The 25,507-nt window shown below is 43.8% G+C and overlaps 1 protein-coding gene across 1 annotated transcript in view; it reads right to left on the bottom strand.

Moving 5' to 3' along the window:
- Window positions 1-25,507, bottom strand: part of ARID1B (AT-rich interaction domain 1B) — a 305,167-nt gene that overhangs the window by 81,250 nt on the left and 198,410 nt on the right. The window contains 1 exon segment of the mRNA XM_023758177.1: window positions 15,297-15,540. Coding sequence (XP_023613945.1) covers window positions 15,297-15,540 — 244 coding nt within the window.

Raw genomic sequence — 25,507 nt, 5'->3', positions numbered from 1 at the left:
CGATTAAATTTATCATTAATTCTCTGTAGTTTCCTGGGTTTACTATTATACATCTGTAAATAAAGGCAGTTTTATCTCTTCTGTGCCATTTGTATGCCTTTGAGAGTTCTCTTGTCTACCTGCACTAACCAACATCTCTAGAACAGTGTTCATAGTAGGGGTGATAGCGATCATCTTGCCTTCTTTGTATCGTAGTGGAAATCTAATAATTTTCCATTACCTTTAAAACTAAAGCACATATACTTTACTATGGTGACAAGTATCACTTCACTGCTATTTCCTTGAGATGTAATCATAATTGGGTACTGAATTTTATTAAAGGTAATAATATTTTCCCTTAAGACTATTTATATAGTATAAAATATTAATGGAGTTGTTTATATTGAACCGACCTTGCATTCCTGGAATAAATCTCACTTAGCTGTGGTGCCTTATTTTCTTAATGTACTGTTGGGTTTTGTTTTCTAATGTTTTCTTTTTAATTTTTGCACTATGATAGGTTTTGAGGAAAAATTTTCTAACTAAAAATAGCTTTTAAGAACTGAATCAAGATAATCAAACTGAATATCTTTAGTAAAAAACATTGGGATTTTGGTATATAACAGAATTGGGTGTAAACAGGCTATTATGTATATTTTTGGTAAATTAGCACACATCCAGTAATGTCTAATTTACAGTGGATGAACTGAGACATGGATATATTCTAGTTTGGTACACTTCATAGAGCAAGATGGTGGGGCAGTGAGTACTAACAGGTACAGATCTACGAAACCATGCCTGGACTGATAGCTAATTAAACCTTTATAAGTTATCAGTAATTATGTAGTTTTACCTTATTATTTTAGATCTGGAATAGGCCAACTCTTTCTGTAAATTGCCAGATAGTAAATATTTTAAGCTTCGCAGGCCATATGTTCTCTGTTACAACTATTCAACTCAGCTGCTGTGGTGCAAAAGCAGTCATACACAATATGTAAACAAAACAGCACGAATAAAACTTTATTTACAAAAATAGATGGCAAGCTGGATTTGGCCAAAGGTTGTAGTTGCTGTCTCCTATTCTGAAGGATAATGTCAGTAAAGAAACATTCAGGGATACTTGCTCATGAAGTCAAATAAACATCAAATGGTATTGATTACGAATAATGACACATAAACCTGACACACTCCCCCATCCCTGGTCAGGGCACATATGGGAGGCAACCAATTGATGTTTAGAGCGGTTTGCTGCTGTGCCATTGGGTCTTAAAAATACCGATAAACCAGGGCTGCAGAGGCGTGTCTGACTCGTATGCTGCCTAGCCACCACGAGAATGAGGAAATTCCCACGATGCCCCGCACGAGGCAGAACCTATCCAGGAGGCACCTATCTTCCCTCTAGTCACGCACCTGCGGATTAACCTTTTCGACTCCGCCCCCCCCCCCCCTGCCGCTGCAGTCCGGGGCTTGGAATCTCTTTGTTAACCTCCCTGCTAGAGTCCACCACAGATAGATGAGTAGAAACAAAAGTGAATGTGGTCGCTCTATGTAAGAACCACGCCTTCACAGGTCCTGTACTACAAGTACTTTGTTTTTGTTTTTATTACAAAGACCAACTAGTTATAATACATCATTATTTCATTTAGCCCAATGGATTCAAGCCAGCATTTTTCCAATTGCCCTCTTTTATTAATCAAATAAACGAAAGCTACCTAATATTTCATATGGAAGTCAGTGTAATGGTCGGATTCCCTAAAACTCACTCGAGGCCTTTGGGGTAGACCCTTTTCTACCAAGAAATCGAGGCAGGAAACTGAAAAGGCTCTCACTCAGGCTCCAACAGCTGAGTCAGGTACTCAAGGAAACCAGTTTTGGATGCACTACTGAGGTCACCACAAGCTTCGATTCAGGATAAACCAGAGTCCAACAACATTTACATACGGTGTTCTCCCTTGAAAAGACCGTGTTCGCAGTGTGGACCGCCTGGGCGGGAGGGAAGGAAGCCTTGGGTCTGACTTCCATCCCACCTACAGGCGTGGACGGCCTGAAGCACGCGGCTCCACCTGGCCGCCGCCCTCTTCCCAGCTCCATCACCTTACGTTCTCTGCTCCCCCGGCAGCTCTGCCGCAGTGAGTAAATCCACACCATCTCCAACAGCTTTACAGTTCGGGTGAGCCATGGCGGCCTTTGGCGCACAGACTCGTGCCCGTGGGTGGCGGCAGTGCACGTGTGCTGGACAGAGCAGCTCACCACCCGCCAGGGAGTCGGCGCAGCCCTGCCGTCTAGGAGCGCGGCAGGCTCGGCACAGCTTCCAGCGAACTCCGCTCTGATCACGGCTCTGAGGCGAGGGCCGGGGGGGAGGGCACTCCACAGAGAGCAGGCAGTTTATATTTCTCTCACAAGGACAAATTAATAAAAACAAAACCTAATTTTATCCCACTCTAACCTATTCTTATTCCTCCTCAATATTTTTCCTCTTTCTAAGATTCCTTTTTTGTTTGAGGAGCTTAATATTTGGCTGCCTTCTGAACACATGGGCATAGTGACAGATGAAAGACTGTATTCATCGTATAATTCAGAATAAGGGGAAAAGCCGACTGCTGTGCATTTAAGATTCTAACAACCTTGCAATTTTGTATAGTCGTTTCCCCACCCGTTCTTTTGAAGAAATCTGCTTTTATTCTGCTAATAACTAACCGCAGTCGCAGCAGCATGGATCCGATTAGCAGCTCTTACGGTACAAAGGGGAGAGGGGAAAAGCTGCGAACAGGGTTGCCAATCTGTCCACCTGGCCCCCAGGAGGAAGATCAGATGTGGCGCCGCCTGCTCCCTGCTTGCACTTCACCGCTGCTCCGCACGCCTGGTGGAGACCGGCCTCTTTCAACCAAGGCGTGTTCTTTCCTTTAATGGAAGTTTCACTCGCCTCCCTCCTCTCTTGTCATTCTGGGTCCCAATATGTCCTAACTCTTTACTGTGAGTGTGAGCAGCTATGAAATGCCACACACTGGTGCTCACTCGCTCGGAGTCATTTCGCATCTACAACGGAAACACGCAGAGAAGTGCCGCGTGGCTGTGGGGCCCAGGGCCCTCGCTTTCCCACTGGAGGCGGCCACACGGCCAGTCCGGGCAGTTGATGCTGCTTCCAGATGCGAGGAGGGAGGAGAGGATACTCGGCTTGGGAATTAAATAATGCAATTTGAGGAAAATAAGGACAGTGTATATAAATGTGGGACCAACAAATTTGCCTACTGGCATTATAGGCATAGGCAACGTGGTTTCTTTATATTTTCTGTTTAGATATGGAATTGCCAATTTAGGTGCTAAAATAATATGCTATTTTTTAAATGGTTTAAAAATTTACTCATTTATAATCATACAAAATATTGAGCACTTTTTGTGTGTGATAAAACTGTAGACTTGTAAATCCTTGGCATAAAACAACTTTTAAAAAGTAAGAGTCAGAAAGCTACAGCATTGAGGCACACACCTGAGGCTTCACATGGAGTGCCCAGCTCCTCAGGGCACAGCCAACGCTTACACTGCTGTATTATCTTTTACTTAAGGGCACTGGGGCGGCCAAGGTGGGAGGCAGCGGCGATGCTCGCAGGGGTGTGCCCCTTTAGGAAAAAGTACAGCAGGGACAGGGCCTGGCTGGGCAAAGCGACACTCGTGGCGCAGACTGCGGAGGGGCAGGGGCTGAGCTCGGCCCCACGGGGCCTGAGTGGGGCTCTGAGAGTGCAGGGTGCAGACGTGTCTCGTGTATTCTCCATCAATTCTTTTATTTCAGATGTTAAGTAAACGTTCAGCAAGGATCTTTCTCATGAACAGGTGCTTTTATCTTCGACTGGTCACTGTCAAATACCTGGAGCCTATCTATATATATACAAGGCTAAGTGACCGACCGTCCGACCGGCTGGTACATATGACGCGCACTGGCAATTTAAAAGTAAACGTTGACTCACGCATGTGCAATACATAAAAGCTCTCTCTGGCGCCAATTGCACGCGTGTGTTTCTCGAAGCTGAAGTATTAACAGGATCTGCAGAAGGAGAGGTTGTTCTGATTCCAAGAATTGATTTGTCTCCGTCTGACACTGGCCTCCCATTTAAATTAATTCGAAGACAGTTTCCCGTGATGTCGGCATTTGCCATGACTATTAGTAAATCACAAGGACAAACTCTAGACAGAGTGGGAATATTCCTACCTGAACCTGTTTTTGGACATGGTCAGTTATATGTTGCTTTTTCTTCAGTTCCAAGAGCGTGTGATGTTAAAGTTAAAGTTGTAAATACTTCATCACAAGGGAAATTAGTCAAGCACTCTGCAAGTGTTTTTACTCTTTTTTTTAAAAAAAATATTTTTATTGCTTGCAGAGAGAAAGGGAGAGGGAGAGAGAGAGAGAGAAACATCAGTGATGAGAGAGAATCATTGATCGGCTGCCTCCTGCATGCCCCCTACTGGGGATTGAGCCTGCAACCTGAGCATGTGCCCTTGACTGGAATCGAACCTGGGACCCTTCAGTCCACAGGCCAATGCTCTATCCACTGAGCAAAACCAGCTAGGGCAGTGTTTTTACTCTTAATGTGGTATACAGGGAGATATTAGAATAAGTTTAATCAATTTATCAGTCATTGTTTTTATCAATGTTGTTTTTAAATCATGTTTTTGTTTTTATATCATGTTTTTGTTGTTTTATATCATGTCTTTGTTGTTGTTATATCATGTTATTGTTTATTAATCAATTTATATATTATTTTCATATACATTTTACTAATTTTCTTTCATCTCTGACACTTCTATTATAGAGAAAGGGCGAATAGCGGTATTAAGATATTTCTTCTAATTAATTTCCTTTCAATGTGCATGAATCCGTGCACCGGGCCACTAGTTATTCATGTGCTGCTCTAATCCAGAGTCCAGTCCTGGCTAAGATTCGACGCCCCTCCATCCAGCCAATGCTGACACCGGCGACTTGGAAAGTGGGAACGTCAGCTGGGTGATGACAAAACTCTCCAGTCAATCTGTTCTCAAGTGACCATTTTCTCTGAAGATAGAGTTACTTATTAATAATAGACATTTTTTAAAATAATGAGGTCATGAAAATTTTGGATAGTAAATAATTACAGAATTTTGTGACAACATTTGTGTGGCAGTTTCTGTGTGTGAAGGATGGGAATCAGGGTGGGATTACATACGAAGGTACCTGGTTAGATGGACAGATCGCAGGACCATGATTTCAGGTCCTGGTTTTAAGGGGAAAGGAAGTAAAGTAACTCACAGTGAAATCTCCTTTGAGGGGGAGGGAAATGGAGTGACCCCATAAATTGTGAAGCATGACGGCAGAGCCCCCAGGAAGAAAGGTTATAGAAATAATCAATGTTAGAACTCCCTTTTCTTGAATTCTGGTTTATTCCAAGAGAACTGTGAGCTCTTCAATTTGGCCAACATTCATTGAGCACCACTTACTTGCCAGGTACTGTTCTTGGCACCGGGCATGAAAAGGAAACATACTCACTGCCCCCAGCGTCTCCCGGGCTGGGTACTGAACCACGGGGGACAGCTGGGCTCTCTGGGACGCGGAGGGATCATGGGAAAGACAGTGGAGTTTGGTCTTGAGAACTAAGTGGGAGTTTGCCAGGCTGGGAGGGGCGGGCAGATGTTTCAGGCAGCGGGGATTGGATGTAGGAGTGGCGATCTGACACGGGGGATGGGCGGCAGTGTTGAAATGGAATACTGAACACGTGCCCTTGTCCACTTCTAATGAAAGCAATGATACAACATAGAAAAACTACACACGAGGTTCAGATCTCTAAGAACATTCTTGCCTTTTTTCAAGTAGAATTTAATATGATTCTTAGATTTTGTGTGAAATGAACTGAAAGAAATAATGGTGAAAATAGGGGATTCTATTACTAACCGAGTCAGGCCCGAGACTGTGAAAGTTATTTTATCACAGAAATTTTTTTCCTGTGACATTATGACATTATGATTTCAACTGAATCACAACTTATTTATAGAAAGTCAAAAAAGAAAAAAAGAAAAAAAAGCTGTTTGTCCCTAAACTCTTCTATGAACTCACACATGATTATAACTGGGAATATTAACTTCCTTTCAAACACGCCCTCAGGGCAGGAGGGAAGTGTGAGGCAGTACTGGACACAGTGTCTCTCCAAACCTAGAAACCTCTTCTTCGCATGGCTTCTAGAATCCACACACCACTGGCTGCCCATGGTCTCTATGTCTCTGGGGTCTGAGGGCGCAGCCCTCAGAATTCTCCTGCTTCCGACCTTGGCTATAATGTTAACCTGGAGAGAGAGCTGTGAAGAGGATGGCGCAGTGTCCCTCCCGGTCAGACCAGGTGGTCAGCATCCCCGGGCTAGCCCAGCTCCAGCCTTTCCCCAGGACGTTCTGTGTAGCCAGCACTGAGAAGCCTGACCTCACTCATTCCCTAGGTCAGGAGTTCCCAGACCAGAGGCTTCTTTCCAGCTTCCAGGAACTTGCTGCAAATGCAAATTCTCCAGCTCCACCCCAAACCCACTGAATCAGAAACTAGGTTTGGGGCCCAGCCACCTGGGCTGTCCCAAGCCCTCCAGGTGACTGTGAAACAGGCTGGGTGCCCTAGGTGATCCCCTCGGGAACTCTAATGACTCACAGACCTACTTCTCCAGCCTACACATCCCGAGTCCAGACCCCGCTGCCTATTCAAATCTCCCTTCACATGCATGACAGGCATCTCAATGTAACATGTTCAAAACCAAATTCTGGATCCCCCCTTCCCAAACTTGCTCCTTCCTTTGTCTTCCATTGTACAGACCAACCTTTACCAATTTCTTGAACCAAAAACTTTCTGCCACTACCGCTACTCACACATCTAGCCACGCCCAGCCCTCCCTCCCCTAGGGACCGCAGGAGCCTCCCAGCCACTCTCCCTGCTTCCTCTCTGGCTCCTGAGTGTATACTCTGCACTCAGCAGCCAGAATGTCCTTTTAAAGCCTAAACTGGACCATCCCATTCCCTGCCTTCTTCCTCCCAGTGGCGCCCCATCACAGGTAAAATAAACATTGACTCCTAATCATCACGCACAAGGGCCTAAAGAAGCTGGCTTTGGTCGCCTCTAATCTAACTGCCTAGTGATGTGTCCCCATCTCCCCCTCCCCACCACACTTCAGCCCCAGTGACATCCTGGGTGTCCCCTGCCCACATACCAACCACATTACTCATTCAGGCCTTGGTACTTGTTCTTTGCTCTGCCAGACGTTCACATGGCATGCTTTTGGCCTTCATTCACTGAAACCATAGTTCAAATATCAATTTCTGCCCTCGCCGGTTTTACTCAGTGGTTAGAGTGTTGGACCGTGGACTGAAGGGCCACGGGTTCGAACCCGGTCAAGGGCATATATCTCGGTTGAAGGCTTGATCCCCGGCCCCAATTGGGGCATGTGCGGGAGGCAACCAACTAGTATGTCTCTCTCACATCGATGTTTCTCTCTCTCTGTCTCTCCCCTCCCTTCCACGCTCTCTAAAAATCAAGGGGGGAAAAAATCCTCGGGTGAGGATAAACAAAAAAGATTACAAATATCAATTTTTAAAAGATACCTGCCCTAATCACTGCTAACTAAAGAAGCAACCTGATTCTCCCTCACCACCCCCAAATAAAACCTGACAGTAAATTATATGCTTATTTGCTTATTTCCTGTCTTTCTCATGAGAATGCAAGCTCCCCGAGGACAGCGCCCTTTGCCACTTATGTTTAGTGTGTTTCCCCCAGTTCCTAGGAACATGCATGCAGCACAGATGCATTCAGTACCTGCTGAATTAGTGAAAGAGAACAATAAGTTCAGAAAGGAACAAAGTGGGCAATTTGAGTTAGTTTGCCTTCCTCAGGAAATCACCTCATTTATCCGATAGCAAATGGGCAACATGCTGCTTTTCAAAAAATGCCAAATGTATTAATCCAGTGAATTAATACATTTGGCACCCTTGGCAAGGTCACTCTTGGCATTCAGCTATATGCATTTAATATAGTTTGCAAGTACAAACTCCTATGTCACTTTCTGTTTAGAAGGGAGAATATCAACATTAACATCCCCAGTTATATAATTTATAAACATGCAGATGTGGATTATTAAAGATTAATGCATTTTAGGATTCGTGTCGGCATTCCGTTTGTCTCATGCCGAAACCAATTCTGTTCTTCATTAGTCAATGACAACCCATATCACCCTGTTATGGAAGAGAAATCAAAGGTGCAAGTGTGTGAATTGAAACTAAGTGATGAAACTGATTAGTAAGAGACTTAACGGCTATAATCAATCAACACATCATCATAATCCTGGCACCGGGGTTATCAGAACACAGGGCAGTAACAACACTCTCTGTAAGGGTTTTGTTCCGTTCACCACTGCTGCTTGCTCCCTTTAGGAATACCCTAACACAGATCGCAAGTTCCTGAAATCAACAGTGGAAACATCTTGACTGTAAGTACTATTTATTTTATCACCATTTTCCCAATGATTTTGGAAACTTTTACTTCTATGCTGAAATCTGTTCAACAAGCTTTTGTACCCGTCCATCCCGACGACTCCTTCGCACTAAAGACATACATACAGCAGGTCAACGCCATAGCATTGCAACAGCGGCATCCCACGGCTGAGTCGAGAGCCACCCTGTTCAGTTAATCACAAGTTCAGAGTAGCGGCAGTCCACTCAGCTCAAGAAATGAAAACAAACAGTAAGCAGGGCATCTGAAATGCTTCCTCAGTGAACAGCGTAGAAAAAGAAAGGGGAAGTGGGCCTGGTCTGCTGGGGTGACCAAGAAACACATCCGTCACTGCTCGTCTTATAAGGCACAGAATGTAGCCTCGGCGACACAGACCCTGTATGTTCATGGGCAAAAGACCGAATAAAGGGAACGAAATGAGAGGGAGCGTAAACTGATCTGCGTAACTCAGTTTTAACTAAGAGAGTAGCAAAGCCACTGGGAATGAGCATTAGGAGAAAATCCCAATGATCTCTGATTCCTGAACGTGGGGGAAGGAAAAGCAGAAAAGGCTTCATTTGAAATTTGTTGAAGTGGAAGAACCGAAAATATTTCTGCTTTTGAAAAACGGAAGAAATGCTCATCCCCCAACGATCAGAAAAACCTGGCTCGGGCCAGGAGGCACCTCCCAAAGGGAAGAGCAGCTGCTTCAAACGCAAGGAACCTGCCCCGTAGAATCCGCAGAACATTCACAGCCACAGGACTGAGTTTCTACAACCCGGATCCTGGCCTGGACTTTAGGGGGAGGCGCTAATAACTGGTCCTAAACCACACGGAGCTGCAGGGCATCTCCCTAAAGACCAAACACACCGATGCTTTCTTAGGTGCTGCGAGGCACCATGTGGAAAAGATCTGCAATTCCTGTTTTCTATAACACACAAATATTTTACTTTCTAAGGGAAGAAAAATACTGGCTGAAGTTCTCTGGTTGGTAGAACTGCTGAAGTGATGTTTTCTGGCTGCCTCGGATTAAAAACACGGATGTATCAATGGCATTTTGTGTTTGAGAGTTTTTTTTCCTGCTCAGCTTGCCAATAAGCAGCATGCATCTTCCTTACAACAAGGTGTTGCAGGATTTCTACTTCACGAGAAGCCAAAAAAGAGCCCGTGATGCATGTTTTAAAGTAAGATTATCAGGGCGGGTGACTGCAGGCCTTCTGATAAAAAAGGTGTCATTATGTGCAAAGCCACCTTAGATCCTACTAATGCTATCACGGCCGGAAACTGGGTCAGAAGCACTTACACAGAGAAAAAAACTCATAATTTTACCTTGAATTTGATTAAGCAACAATAAATTAAAAAGTGGAAAATTCAGTTATGTAGGATGGATAAGGCTTGATCCTAAGAGTTCAAAATATCCAGGCAGATAGATTAAAAGGAGAGAAACCTGGTTTGTACCCTCCGGTGTTCATTTCATAGGCACTAATCTTGACAAATTAGACCAGGAACCACCATTTCCTCTCTAAACTCCTTCCTGCTCACTCCAGCCTATGACTAGCTCCTAGCTGCAATTCATTTTTCTCTTTCCCATTATAACATACTTCCAAATCTGCTTGTCTGAATGTCAAATTAAGCATGAAAATCTGTTTTCTGACCAGAATTTCTTGTTGTTTGTGCAGTTACAGCAGCTCCCACCGAAACAACTCCGCTCTCCGCTGCTGAGCGGGCAGGGCTGGGGAGCACCACGCAGGACATTCTCAATGCGCCCTAAAGTTGCCCAAGGACCGCTGCCCATATTGCATCTAATGGGTGCCGCCTTTTTGGACTCGCTCTTTGGGGTCCTAGATCTCCCCGAGGGCGGGACTTCCTTGCGGCTGGTTGGACGCTGGAGGCCTGGCTCACCCAGGACTGACCTGACAACGCTTCGGAGAATCCGGCTCAGTATGGAGTGACCGGTGCTTCCTGAGGGGGAGGACCACCTCTGGCAAAGCCATTTCCACAGGCGCTCAGAACCTGTGCCCCTTTTAGGACAACAACGAAGTAACTCGCCAGGGATGAGTATCCATAAGTGAGGGGCCGGAGCCCCAGATGCTGCGCCCGGGGGGAGGCAGGTGTGCAGGGGTGATCACGGGGACACGCTGCAGCCTCCGGGACAGGGAGGGCAGGAGGGCTCCTGGAGAAGGAGGATGAACAGAACACGACCAGCCCCTGAACTTCTCTCCCCTAGTCTCTCAGCTCCTGACCCTCAGCCAGTGTGGGGAGGGGAGAGGGGAGGCAAGGCCTCAAACAGCAGAGCACATAAACTTAAAAAGGGGAGTTTCCTTCGCTGGAACTTTATTTTTGTCTGTGGCGGGTAGGAAGATGTTGTCCCTGCTGAGTCTTATCATAAACACCGAGGGCTGTGCGAGAAAAAGCATGGCCAGGAAGCAATGGCTTCCGTCGTGACACTGATGTGAACACCTGACTCCGTATCTTTGGTCCTAATCTACCACGGGCAGCAGTCCTGCTCTCAGGGAGAGTGACAGCACCACCCAAACCTGGACTTGGCACAGACGCTAAAATAAAGACGGGAACCTGTTCAGGGACTCCTTATTATCCTGCATCTGACGGACTGTGATGCACTGTGCTCAGCAGTTTAAACACTGAAAGGTTTCACAGACGGAAATGTTTATCAGGCTCTGAACAGTTAACGTCCGCCTGCCCCCCCTCCCCTCCCATTATGTTCACCCTTCTTAATATTTCAACACGGTGGCTGCTTACAGCACATGAGGAAAAGCTGACACAAGCCTTTGGCCAATAAAATAAAACATTTTGGCTTATTTACATTTTTGCTTTGTTAGTAAACTGGAATGGCTGGCTCCGGCAGCGAGACCAGTGAGATGAACATGCACTAAATCCTGCCACGCGGTGCTGCGTCAGCTTCTGCTGTGCGAGGACCATCAGGCCCCGAGGAGACCCACACGAGACAGTCACGCCCCAACAGTTTGTCCTCCTTAACCAAAGACAAGCACTGGAGGGTGTCACCCAGGAAGCGGCACCAGCATAGAGTGATGGGGTGATTTCTTAGAAGGGAAAAAAGGGTTACTATCATACATTTCAGAAGCAACTGCATCGAGTTTGGATTTGCTTGATTTAAATGTGTTTGTATCTACATGCACATTACCAATTAAAAAGAGAGACACGTTTCATTTCTTTCTCTAAATATAAATATACTGGTATAAAGGAGGGAGAAATGCAAACAACAAGTGAAAAGAGGAAGACTGACAATGGCCTGGGGGGACTGTATCCTCAAATGCTTGTTTACATTGAACACCCAGGGCTGCGTTCCCTACCTTCTAACTACAGGCGCTGCAATGCTGGAGCCCAGCAGCGTGCAAACAAAAGGAGACATCCATGTGGCCACTCACCACAGCCAATCTCCATCCTGCTCTGCAAAGAAGGCAGGAAGGAAAGCCCCGCTGAGTGAGGGACGTGCCAGGCGAGCGGTGCCAGTGTGTCACAGCGGTTGTTCCCATGACACTCAGTGTTGTGAGGCGGCATGATAGGAGGGCACATTTGCAGTGGGCGGAGGGACGGTTTAACAGGCAAGAAACAGATTCAGCCACTTGGGATGCTTTCCTGGGCTTTGTTTATCTAGCCTCTGATACTTCTCCTTAGCTGTCAATCTCATTTACCAGGGCAGAGATGGAGGAAAATGATGCTCTTTTTCAGCAAACCCTGGGAAAGCAACACGAGGAAGAACCCCCACAACATTTTGGCATTCCCTCACCCCAGCTATCAGCTACACAACAGCTGCGCATTTTAACAATGACTGCATGGAGACAATGATTGAGAGAGCCAATCTGTGACACATGGAGAGGCAGCAGCAAGATATGGTGGGAGGTAATGGGAGAGAAGTGAGGTCAGAAAACACAAGTTAGTTCTGGGAATGAGAGGAAGGAAGGGGGAGAAAAGAAAGCAAAAGGCTACATACAGAAAAATACAGGGAAATTCCAAACAGATGTTCCCAAAGCAGCAGTTTGCACATCTTGCCCTGGGTGGGAAACCAGGCGATTGCTCCCTGACCTTTTTTTTTTTTTTTAAATATATTTTTATTGATTTCAGAGAGGAAGGGAGAGGGAGAGAGAGACAGAAACATCAGTGATGAGAGAGAATCATCGATTGGCTGCTTCCTGCACACCCCCCACCGGGGATCGAGCCTGAAACCTGGGCATGTACCCTGACTAGAATCGAACCCCGGACCCTTCAGTCCCCAGGCTGACGCTCTATCCACTACGCCAAACCAGCCAGGACCTCCCTGACATTTTTATTTCATTGGTACAGACTCAGAAACAAATGACAATGTAGGCCCTGAGCAGTTAGCTTCCCAACACAAGTTTAAAATACAAACTATACACTTTAAGCATATCCAAGGAGGCTGGATGCTCTCTATTGAAAACCTGCTTTCCCAAGAAGTTAGCGAGAGAATGAGCTCCGTAGGTGCTGCCCTGTGGTGATGAGGAGCAGCCTCGTCCGCGATGGAAGCGCAGCCCACCGACCAGGCTGTACCCTGCCCGCCCCCGACAAAACGGGGGGGGGGGTTTGGGAAAACCCCCCCCCCCCCCCCCCCCCCCCCCCCGCGAGCCACCTCCTCTACAACATGTAGCAGCACAGGTCCCAGTGAGTTCTCGTGTTGGGGCATGTGTTCTATAGCGCATCATAATCCAAACAGGGAAATTTTACAGTTTCAAAATCCCCGTCTGGAATGATAAACCTATGGATAAAACTATCAGACTGTGAACTACCCATGTCAGGGATTTTAAATGAAAAACTGTAATGTCTTTACCTCAGAAATGTCTTCATTTAGGATTAGGAAAAGTCCTTTGACCCAATTCAAAAAGGAGGAGTGAGTTCCTCTTTTGACAAATACAGTAATTTACATAGAACTTTCCAATGTTTAGGTTAGGTGATTCCTCAAAAACCATCTCAGTACCAAAATCTGCCTAAGGAATTCTGAAATAGAGAGCAATCACAGCTTTAAAATGTTAAAAGCAGACAAGCCCAGGTTTCAATTACCATGAGGACAAATATTTTTGAAAGAAAGGTGACATCAAACTGCCTCAATCAAAATGTATTAAAATTATACCTATATCCAAAATATGGATGATTCTTAGAAACATAATGTAGTCAAAACAGCCACTGTAGACGACCATGTGCGGCATGGGTGACCATATGTCCTGACTTGCCAGGATCTCCCTGGTTTATGCCCGTTGTCCTCCTACAATTATTAATAGCAACGCTTACCTGCTCCAAAGTGTGTCTCTCAGCTTGGATGATATGTTATATAGTCATTCTAAATACCATACAATTCTATAAAGCTCAAAACTAAATAAAACTAACAATATATACTCTATAGAAGTTTGTAATAAAATTCTTTAAAATCCCCCAAACCGAAGAGAATGATTAAAAATACACAGAGAACATCCAAGGCAGGGAGATGCACAGGGCTGGAGATAATGCAGGAACACACATGCAGATGCGCCATCGACAATAAACACTCCAATCCTAAAACTGCAGAGTGGGCTCACAAACATTCATCCAATAGTTATGTTTCATAATTAGCATGTTACATATGTGCATATATACGTTCATACACACATAACACATCCCATAATAAAGATTAAAAAAAAAAAAAAAGGTGTAGCCCTGGTGGGGTGGCTCAATTGGTTGGACCGTCATCCTGTAGATCATTCCATTCTGGTCAGGGTACATACCTAGACTGCAGGTTTGATACCTGGTGGGGGCACGTATAGGAAGCAACCGATCGATGTTTCTCTCTCACATCTCTCTCTCTGTCTCTCTCTGTCTCTCCCCCTTACCCTCTCTCTAAAATCAGTAAAATTTATTCTTGGGTGAGGATTAAAAAATAATTCATAAAAAAGGTATAAAATGGTAAAAAGGGTAAAAACTACCATCCATACTTTCAAGATAATAGAATAAACTATCAGAAAATTTATCTGCAGTCTAATATCAATTCTGGTAGGTTAGTAAAAAGTGCTTTCTGGCAGCCGTCTACATCATGTTAGCAACATTTACACAGAAAAAAAATGGCATCTACTTTGCTGATAAAGGAAAGCTTACTGCTTGGTGGGTCTGAATGAATGAAGTTCAATCTAAGAAAGAAGGATGAGGATGAGGCAAACGACAAACAAACAAACAAATAAATAATCCTGAGCACACAATACAGGAAGCAAAAGATACAGAAATAGTAGGACCACTGAAATAGCTGAGTCAAGAGTTAGTTCACCGGAACACAAACGTCTTATGTCAAAATTAGAAGGTAATGTTTGTATCAGTAACAAGGCCTTGAGTGTATGCTGGCAAATTATGACACTGATAAGTATAAACACTATATCTATTTTAGAAAATAACTGCCACAGTATAAGTTAAATAGAACCTAAAAACTAAGGCCAATACTCGTCAATAATCTCACCCTTAGCGGCACTAATCAACAGAGATCTTATTTAACAGAATCATTACTAAACATATGCTAAGAGAAAAGAAGTAATTTCCTGGCATAAGTTTAGGCAAATGGGCAAACTGAAGATATCGGCGTGATTGGTGATTTTATTAATTGGGTGTTTATATTCATTAGTTGAATACCTTTAGGAACTGGGACTCTCGAACGCTTTGGTCATAATTCACAAAGTTATGCTCCTAATACGGGGTCCCATCACTAGATTTTTAAATAGCAACAATACAAAACAAAACCCCAAAACAATGGGATGTATATTGCTCTTGATGAACACGAGCTGTCTTTCCTTCAGAGTAAAAGCATGGTTATTTCGAAAGGGAATACCTGGAATACTTGCAGGAGAAATTGGGCCTGATCGTGACTGGTTGCTTCCTACAGGCGAGCCCACGGGAGAAGGCGATGGGCCCCCGGGGATGCTGGAGAGATGGGGGGATGCGTGTGGAGAGAAAGGCGACTGGGCCGGGTTGCTCTGATCCCCTTGGCTGCTCGTGGAGCCCGATGCACTGACTGCAGAGCTCAGGGTTGCTTCCGTTCCCGTGGGGAGGTCGTCAATGGAGCCTGACAGGTCCTGCGAAAGGAAGACAGCATGGATTTATAGAGGAACCTGTTCGGACCAACACCTGGTCAAAACCATTTGGAAATCATAACCACACCCCTCAGCAATGAAGTTTTCCTAGATAACACCCAAAATTCAGAGCATGGCCACTTGTTATTAGAACACTTTACTCTCATAAGTTGAACCCATAAGATCTGATCTATCCTAAGAAGTGAGTAAAGTTGTACGCCATAAAACCATCCTACAAGCTTTGCTTTAAGCTGTCAGCTGGGCCAAACATTTTTAAATGACCAAAAAAAAAAAAAATCAAAAGAATACTATTTTGCAATATATGAGAAATATCTGAAATTCAAATGTCAGTGCCTGTAATGTTTCAGTGGCGCACGGCCACGGCCATCCCTCTGCCTGTGGCTGCACTCGGGCCACAGGGAGAGCAGCTGAGACAGAGCGCGTGGCCTGCAGGTGGGAGTATCCCGTGGCCTGCAGGTGGGAGTATCCCGTGGCCTGCAGGTGGGAGTATCCGCTGTCTGGCCCCGCAGCAAGAGCATGCGGCCCGTTAGAGCGCGGGTCCCAGCACAGCCTCCCTGCGCGGCCCCCTCCTCAGGGAGGAGGGTGATTCCGGCCCAGTGCACAGTGACGAGTGTGCAGAGCTCCCCCAAGATGGGACTGACCCCACACCAACGTCTCCCTGGAAAGCGCCGGTGGGGGCCAGAGAGAACCTCACTGTCTCTGAAGGTGCCAACAGCCCTGGGAGCCCCGGGAGGGGAGTGTGGGCCCCACGTGGAGATGCGCTCTCCAATATCCAATGCGCACCAATACGAAACAAAGGCTCAATCAGACAAAATCATTTGAGAGGAAATGTGCTTTTTGTGCTTTTTTAGAGGAAAAGAATTGGTCAATAACTAGATATAAAACCATGGAATTAAACACAGAAAAGACTTAACTTTTAAAAAATCATTAGATTCAATTGAAAAAATACTGAAGTAATTTTATGCAAATCTTTCTTCATAAAAAAACGAATGGTTACTTTGAAATTTTTAAAATTCTCTGCACGACCTATAAATTCCTTCTTGTCCTCCCTTAAAATTCCACGTTCTGGTTGAGAAAGCGACTCGGATGGGTGTTCAGAGAGCACCGTTCAGGCAGCAAAGGCACGAAAGGCATCTCTGCTGTTCACCCGGCTGATCAAGGCAATTCCAAGAGAAACATAAAAACGGTGGCTTTCTCAGTGCTCACGTGTCATCAGAATTTCAGAGCTGACTAGACTCAGTGCAACAGAGGAGCAGTAAAGAGATATAATTCTATATTGCTGTTACACACACGCGTAACTTTTATATGTAAATTATGGAGAAATATTCCCGCCCTGCAGACATTAGGCATCCATATGTATAGCTATCTTACAACACGTTAATAAAAGAAGTTCAACAGTGGTTTAAACTTCCAGCCTCGTTAACAAAGAAGCTGTGTAACTAACACTCCTCTGGAGGACAATTGAGTCAGCAGGGCACCGACTCCATTCTTCTTTTGTAAGCAGATCTATGACGCCTGCGAAGAACAGAACAGAGACCGCACCAACGGAGGCACCTTCAAGCTACACTGCTCCCATTCACCCTGGGGAGCTGGCAGGGCAGGTAATGGCAGGGAGGTCGCTTCCAGGGGCCGGAGCCCCCACCCCAGCATTCCTTACATCCTTCCCCTTTGTGACGAGTGAGGGGAAGGCAGACTACTGGGCTCATGCACAGTACATCAGTATTTGACCATGACAGTGTGGTTTGGCAAAATTGGGTTTTCAATATCTGAAATCACTCGGTATACAAAATGCCTTCCAGCACACCAAAAATAATATAACTCCTACTACTAATGGTTCATTTATTTTTAGAAAATCCGTGCTTAAAAAAGGTTTGTTTTACTTTAAATTTAAATGAAAGTTTTCTGCAAAGACTTTCCTCTGTAACCATTATCCCTCCACCCTGCTCATGTACAATTTTCATTCTAACCCAAGTGCCAAGTATAAGAGGTTTTACTGTGCATAGAATGAAATGCCACTGGGAGCATTAGCAATCCTACCAGATTCTGACAGGGGAAACGCTTATGAATTAGCATAGAGCACAAACAGGTATGTCCCTGATTCAATGCAGTGTGACAGGGTGTAGGACACAGGAATGTACATGGGCACATGCCACCAAGAAGAATTTTTAAAGATCTACATATAAGTAAAATAGACATACAATATTACATATACAGACTGTATATGCTCCTCCTGAAAAATTAGCATTAATACATTATCACTTACTACCTCAAAAGACATCTTTTGTTTTGATGTTACTTGATTTATCTAATAAGTTAGTTTATTCAAATATAAAATCAGTCACTGCTGGGAATGTCTTACTATCCTAAAGCACTGGGAATAAGTTGGAAAATTCTACTCCCTTGCTTAATTAAATAAGTGGGCTTTTTAAAAAGCACACCAACTTCAAAATACTCTGCGTTGTGGCCTCGTCACTGAGAGAACTGCAGGGCTGTGCACATGTGGGCATCTGCTCAGAGGCGCCCCGGGAGAGCAGGAGGATAAACACTGCGTTAGAAACAGGCGATATTTCAATCAATGAGACCACGCAGGTCTCTGGTTTAAGGGTTTTAATAGGACACGGTTAATGATTTCTCCTGTGACTTCCCCTGGGTTTGAGGCACAGGTTAAGATGCCAGCCCAATGGTCTTTAGAAAAGTCTCTCATTCATTTTCAGAACAGAACTAGTATCTATTCTCCTTAGAATGCTAAGTATGAAATTCAGATGGCAGTTTTCTTTTTCTCTCTCCAACTAGACCCTACCTTTCTGAAAGGCAGGGACTCTGTGGGAGCCGTGGCGCTAAAGAGGACAGACTGACTGTCACTGCTGACTGTCACTGAATGACAAGCTTCCTAGTAACTACAGCTGCAAACACTACACCAGGAAGCCAGCACGTGTCAATATTTCTAAATATTTACCACCAATGCTCTGCTGAAAACTACTGACTTCGCTATTAAAATTTAGCCATGAATTCTCAGCCCTGTTCCCAATGACCATCCTGGAGGCCAAGCATCCAGTGTCATTAGATACTCGATTCTCTAGAAACACACTGTGAAGTCACTTCATGCCCCACCTTATTTCAGAGCTATCATTTGCACATGAGACACAAGTACACCCTGAAATCGATATTAGAATTGAGCCACTAATTTGACTGACATATATACACAAAAGGAAAAATATTTCACGATGACTGTTTAATTTTCATGATGTTTACAGGCTTCTTTTAAGCACACACCTATGTGTGATAAACAGTGTATTTCAACCCCCCCCCCCAAGTCCCTGCTGCTTTCATTCGTCTAGACAGCAAATGACTTAAAAGCTTTGACCTCCTGTCTCAATGAACTAAAAATTGCAAAGGCACAGAAAAACAGAATCTACGAGGAAAATCTTTAAAGCACCAATTTTTAGGCTTAAAACATTTTCTTTCCAAGATGCTTTATATATCCTGCTTTCTATTTAAACATGTGCAAATAACAAATATTTAACTCTTCCTCACATTTGACAATGTGTGCAAGACGTAGTCTTAAGATGTGTGAGGTCAATTGGTAAAATAACGTTTGATATTAATTTAAAAACAGTGATAAGCAAACAATAAAATAAAATAAATGAAAGCAGTCATAAGCTCCTTAAAAATATTCATAAGCTTCACAAATGACAATCTCATATCCAAAGCCAGGGCTAACACAGGATAACTAATGAGTCAAATATTCACTTTAAGAGAGGTAGTCACGAGCCACTTTTTGGGGAAATGGCTTCCGCCTGATTCACTCCCATTCTTTCTCAAGCAAATACAGTGGGGCCTTGACTTACGAGTGTCCCTACTAACCGACTAACGAGTTTTTTGAGATACCAGCTGTCTCTCAGCCGATTTTTTGCATTGAGTTGACAGAGTAATTTGAGTTAACGAGCTCCTTAACGAGCTCGGTCTCGGAACGAATTAAACTCGTAAGTCAAGGCCCCACTGTATTCCATTCTGGGAACTCACTTCAGGAGGACATTTATAGGATAACCAGCTAAAGTGATACTTGACAGAAGCAGAATTCAGAGTGAAGCATACTCTCATAAGTAAAAATATTATAATGGTTATACTTCCTTTTGATTTTTAAAAATCAGCACCTAAAATTAAAAGCTAGCCTCAAAGGTCCTTGGGTTAAATCTCCCGATAGGAAATGTGCTGCCGTTCTAAACTTAGCATTGGTAAACAATGTGAGTATGAAATATGCATGGTGCAGGGAATGTTTTTCCACTGCACGGGCCTCAGGGGGACCCTAAATTATTCTGTTTTGAACTCTGCCCAGGGATTCTCTGCTCTCCCACTATTAGCCGTCTTGCTGTTATGTAGGCTCGGAAGAACCACACACAGACCCTTTCACACAGTCCGGCAGTCTTGAACTTAAACATAATTTGGTAAGAACATGTATTTATAGTTTTCTTTTGGTTGTATGGAATTTGGGATTAAGGTTCATCTGGAAATAACGTACCCTCTGGTCACACGCTTAGGACCCCTCACAATGGCAATGATGATGAGCAGGGTCAGGACGATTTTAAGCAACGACTGTGCCGCCATGGCTTTAGCACCTCCTCAGTACCAGAGACAGTGGGTACCGCTTCTTACGTGAGGAGACCACAGCATCTTGTTAGCTCCCGTCCATGGTTCCTATCGGCCCAAATGTTCAACTGATGTCACCACCTTGAGCCAAGCCCTCTCCTGACCACAAGTCAAGGCCCAAGTCAGAGCTGAAACACTAAAAAAGGCTCATGTATGAGCAGCTGCTGCCTTTACTATTCCAGGAGCAACGGCATTTTAAAGAATACACGTATTAATACAAATTACAGACCACTGTGAAATGAAAGCTATAGGGGGCGGGAGGGAGATTTTGCACGGGGAGGCAGCTCAGGCAGGCGTGCCTAGCTAAGGTTCGCAGGTGGAGCCGTGGGATGGTGCTTGGTAGGAGGAGGTGGAGGAAAAGGTAGAGGGCAGCTTTTACACAAAGACTACATGTTATATTTAGGTTGCCTACAGCATGTGGTCTTGTACACTCCAATGTCCTTCTCTCATGGAGTCTCAATGAAGAGAGACGAACAGCCAAACAGCCAAATAAACAGCAGGAATTCTATGATGTGGAGCATGGAGCATGCGTCTTCGCCAGCCCACACTGGCCCAGCGCTGCCATCTGACAGGCCCAGACCAGGAGCAAAGATGTGCCCTTTGGACAAGGGGTGGGCAGGGGACCGGGGCAGAGGGAACCACGTGCAGAGACAGGAGGAACTATGGAGGGCACGCCACCTGGGGAGTGAGGAGGCTGGAGGATGAGCTGAGGCCTCCTGAGGGCAGCTTGAACAACCTCACATGCTGAGGTCAGGAACAGGGGCTTACACTTTTAGGACCGGGGAGCCACCAGAAGTCTAAAAGGCAAGCTTTAATATTATTACCCAAGAAGGGAAAAATGCAGTGTGCTGCCAAAGAAGAAATGTCAAACATTTAAAAGAAAAAAACACACAAATATGTTTTCAAGTGTTTATGAACACAGAGTATTTTTAAATCTATGTATTTTTAGCATTATATAAAATTTAACAAATAAGCAAACAACAACGACAACAAAAAGTGCCTAAATAACTGTAGGCCAGGTTAAATAGTAGTGTGCTTTTAGGCCGCAATCATTTCATGAGTCTACATCGTCTTCCTACTGCTCATTTCCGTTATATTTGAGAGTCAATGGATAAAGCGAGGAAGGATATGTACCTTGCCCTTAAAACAGCACACTGGTGTCTAAAAACTAATTATGAGAATATAGTACAGAGTATACAGGTTAAACTCTTAAACCATCTACTCTACTCCCAAAGCCCTGGGGATGACTCCCAAGACATCAGTTACAAAGGGGAAACCAGCGAACGGCCGAAGGAGGGAGAGTTCATGAGTGGGTGCTTTGAAATATCAATGCCAGGTGAGGAATGATATGTATGAATGACCCAGGTGCTGTGAAAGCAAACTGACAAACTAACAAGATCCGTAAATAAGTGAGATTTCCAGGCTGTCTACTGATAGCAGTTTTTATTGCTGAAAGTGTCTCATAAATCCTTATAACAGAAAAGCAATGAGCACCACCTTTTGCATCCCTCATGGTAAAAACACTACTGTTTACCTTAGAAATACAATGCTTAGCACGTAGCAATTCTGCAAATAAAACTTAAAAATAAAAAGGCATGAACCCCCAGGAGACATTTATTCCTTCAGTACATAGCAATGAAATACTTTAAAACGGTAAGACCTATTGGAACTGCAAATAAATTAGCAACCTAAAAAATAAAATAAAACGACAGAAAAGCACACAACTCACACACTGTACTGAGTCTACATGGAATAAAGGGAAGTTTTATTTGTAGACAGGAACTTAGTTATTTTGACATTTTCCCCAGTCACATGAACCGTATAAACAAACATACTTGTTCTACATCCTTCACTGGATTTTTAAAAACTTTTTATTTTGAAATGACTTCAGACTTACACAAAAGTGGCAAAGACAGTACTGTTTCTACATACCCTTCCCCAGCTTCCCTACATGGGAACATTTTCATACTAACCATGGCACACCCATCAAAACTATGAAACTGACATGGGCACAACACTATTAATGCAACTGCAGATAATTTGTATTTTACCAGTTTCCAGTCACATCTTTTTTCTGTTCCAGGATCCAACCCAGGATAGCTCATTACATTTATTCACCATGCCTCCTTCGTCTCCTCCAACCTGCAACAATTTCTCACATATTTCCAAGCCCCCCTCCAAGTACTTGTCAGGTATTTTGTTGAATGTCCTTCAATCTGTGTTTGTTTAGTGTTTTCTCATGATTAGGCTAGGCTTACAGATTTTGGGAAAATAGCACAGAAGTGAAGTTTCCTTACATAGCAGCACATCAGGGTATGGCATCAACATGATTTATCAGGTGATGTTGACTTTGGTCACTTAGTTAAGGTGTGCCTGTCAGGTCTCTCCACTGCCAAGCTACTCTTCTTCCCTGCCCCTACTCCATTCATGAGAAAGTAGTCACCAAGTTACTTACTCTTCCTCCCTGCCCCTGCTCATTCATGAGAAAGGAGTTACCAAGTCCTGCTCACACCCAAGGGAGGGAATTAAGCTCCACCTCCTGGAGGGGGAGTATCAAAGAACTCGTGGAAATTAAAACCATACATTAAAACCACCAATAATTAGTAAATATTTGGGGGGAAAAGACACAGCCATGTATGTATCCTGTTTGTCCTGGAAGTACTGCCCATTAATTTTAGCTTTATCTGTAGGTCTTGCCTACAGTACTCTGTTGTTCAAATGCTGATTTTTCTACTCCATTTCTCCTACTTTATTTAGAATTCTTCTTCAAGGAAAAGCTGTCCTATCTCCATGTTTACATGCATTTTTTGTGTGCAACTTAAGTTCCTTTATAAGATGATTAGTTGATACTCTTGTCAACACTAAATGATAGTGATACTTCCAACTGAGATTTCACGATTATAAAATATTGGAGAGAAGAAGATATGTACTTTGTGCTTTCCCAGACACAGCTGGTGTAAAAATAATTTAGTATGGCCACTTTGAGCAATCATCTGTAAGCATCTTATAAAGCTGAGATGCATTCATCCATGACCCGGAAGGTCCACTCCTAGGTTTACCCTTGGGCACATGTACATAAGGAGAGACATAAAAGCGTAGAAGCACTGTTTCAGTACTGTCATAGCAAAAAATTGGAGGGAATCTAATTTTCCAGCAATAGAAAATGTCTACAGATGTATCCAGAAAAGGGATACTATACAGCAGTGAAAGTGAATGAGCTAGAACTAAAAGTATCAATTTGAATCTCATAAACAATATTGAAAGAAAACAAATAAAAAAAACCAATGCGGCAATATGTAATTCATTGAGGAAAGAAGGCAAAGGACAGTGGTGGACCATCAACATGGTTGTGTAAATTCAAAAAGTCTAGAGCAGTGGCAGTAAGCAAAGTTCGAATGAGACAACGAGAGTGGGTACCGCTGTGGATCAGAAGGGAGATGGGAAATACAAGAGAGCAGGTAGGATAACTTCATGGTCTTCACGACCTTCCTGACATCCAACAAGCCACCAGGGCACCTGCAACTTGAGCCACCTGGTCTCACTGAGGTGAGCCTTTGCCCTGCTCACTCCTCAAAGCCCTACTTCCCTCCAGGGCCAGCTTTTAACCCCTGGGCAAGGCCTTCCCGGACTCAGGCCAGAATGAGCTCCAGGTCACATTCATGTACCACAGAACATCTCGGTTGAGTTTAATGAATTGATCGCATCTGCCACAGGGCAAACGCTGGGGGAAGACGACTGACATTCAGTCCCCAGCTTTGCCACTTATTAACGGACCGTGGGAGACATACTTAACCTTTCCGTGTTTCTCCTTCCTCATCTATAAAGCGGGAAACACTAGTAACTGCTGAGAAGAGCTGTGTGAGAATGAAATGAGAAATTATAAGTAAAAGGATCAGTGCAGCAAGATCTCCATAAGTGCGAGCTGTTTTCACTATTAACCACAAGGGAGAGGCTGGGGGACAGGGAGCCCACACAGTGTGTAAGGGTGACAGTGCAGGAAAGCAGTGGTTTCGGGAGGGAGTGGCTGAGTGAAGAAGAGGGAGGGAAATGTGTCCTCCGATTTACTAATTCTGGTGGATACTGACAAAGGCTTGCAGGCCCTGCTGGAATCGGGTTTGAAAATGAAACCCCAGACAGTAGCAACCAAAAGAGAAAGGGAATTCTGTGTGAGAGGGGCAGGGTTGTTTTTTCCCATTTTTCTGGCGACTTAGCTGGATCAATCATTCATAAGCTTTTTAATGAGCAAGTCAAGGACTGCCTGCACTCTGTTTATGAACACAGACTTTCAACAATACTTTATCAATGACATTACAACAAACATTCTAGCACTGGAAAGTGGCTAACAGCAGAATGATAAGAAAAACACCCCAAATGACTCACAAGGAATCACAAATAACAAAATGTTACCACAGAGACTACTATGCTGAAAGAGCTGGAGGTAAGAGGGATTGGAAGCTTGGTGCCATCGCTGATCCGAGGTGGGCAAGACAATCGAATCTTGATTCGGTCATAACATGGGGGCTTACTTTGTCAATGGGTCAATAAAATGAATAAAGCAAATGATAAAGAAATTTTGAAGAACATCACTTTTAAAATATAAGATGGTATTATTTCTTGGTGCTAAGTTATATATTAGACACAGACTTCAAATCGCTCATTTTAAAGAATAAGTTTGAAATAGAAAAGAATAGCAATGAAACAAACATTAAGGCCACATAAATTCAAATCTAATTTCCTTCCTTAAATGCAATATCTCCCTTTATAATACTGCCCCCAAACCCAAAGACAGGGTTATTTCATTTCTTTAGTAGTTTAAAATGATCATGTTAAAAATAGGAAGAAATATTATGGGTTCCATATGCAAAAAGCTGAAAATTTCAATATTTTCACAGAAATCATTTTTAAGACTTCAAATTCTTTAGAGAAAAGTAGGGAATAGAGATTTTTTTTTACATGATTACAGATGAAATGCTTTTTATTTTATATTTTTAAATGAAATTCAACACATTTAATACTCCCCCCAACATCAAACCTTAAAAAGATGGACTTTTTTTATTTTTGGTTATGATTCACAGACAACTTAGATAAGAGGGTCCCCAAGTGAGTTGTTTTTCGTCTTTGTACAGGGGCCAGCAGCTGGTCACCTAACACCTCAAGTGCTCACACTCGAGCACAATTTTACATAATTTTTCCTAAGAGCATAAAACACATTACTTCAAACACTACTTCTCAAAACAAGGTGGTCATACACCTCTCCAGGGTTTTGGACAGAAACTTTCAATAGCGATGATGATGATGATGA

This window comes from Myotis lucifugus, unplaced genomic scaffold (genome assembly GCF_000147115.1).
Source record: "Myotis lucifugus unplaced genomic scaffold, Myoluc2.0 scaffold_125, whole genome shotgun sequence".
NCBI lineage: Eukaryota > Metazoa > Chordata > Mammalia > Chiroptera > Vespertilionidae > Myotis > Myotis lucifugus.
The sequence above is the reverse complement of the archived record's forward strand: the minus strand, read 5'-3'. Positions and strand labels throughout refer to the sequence as shown.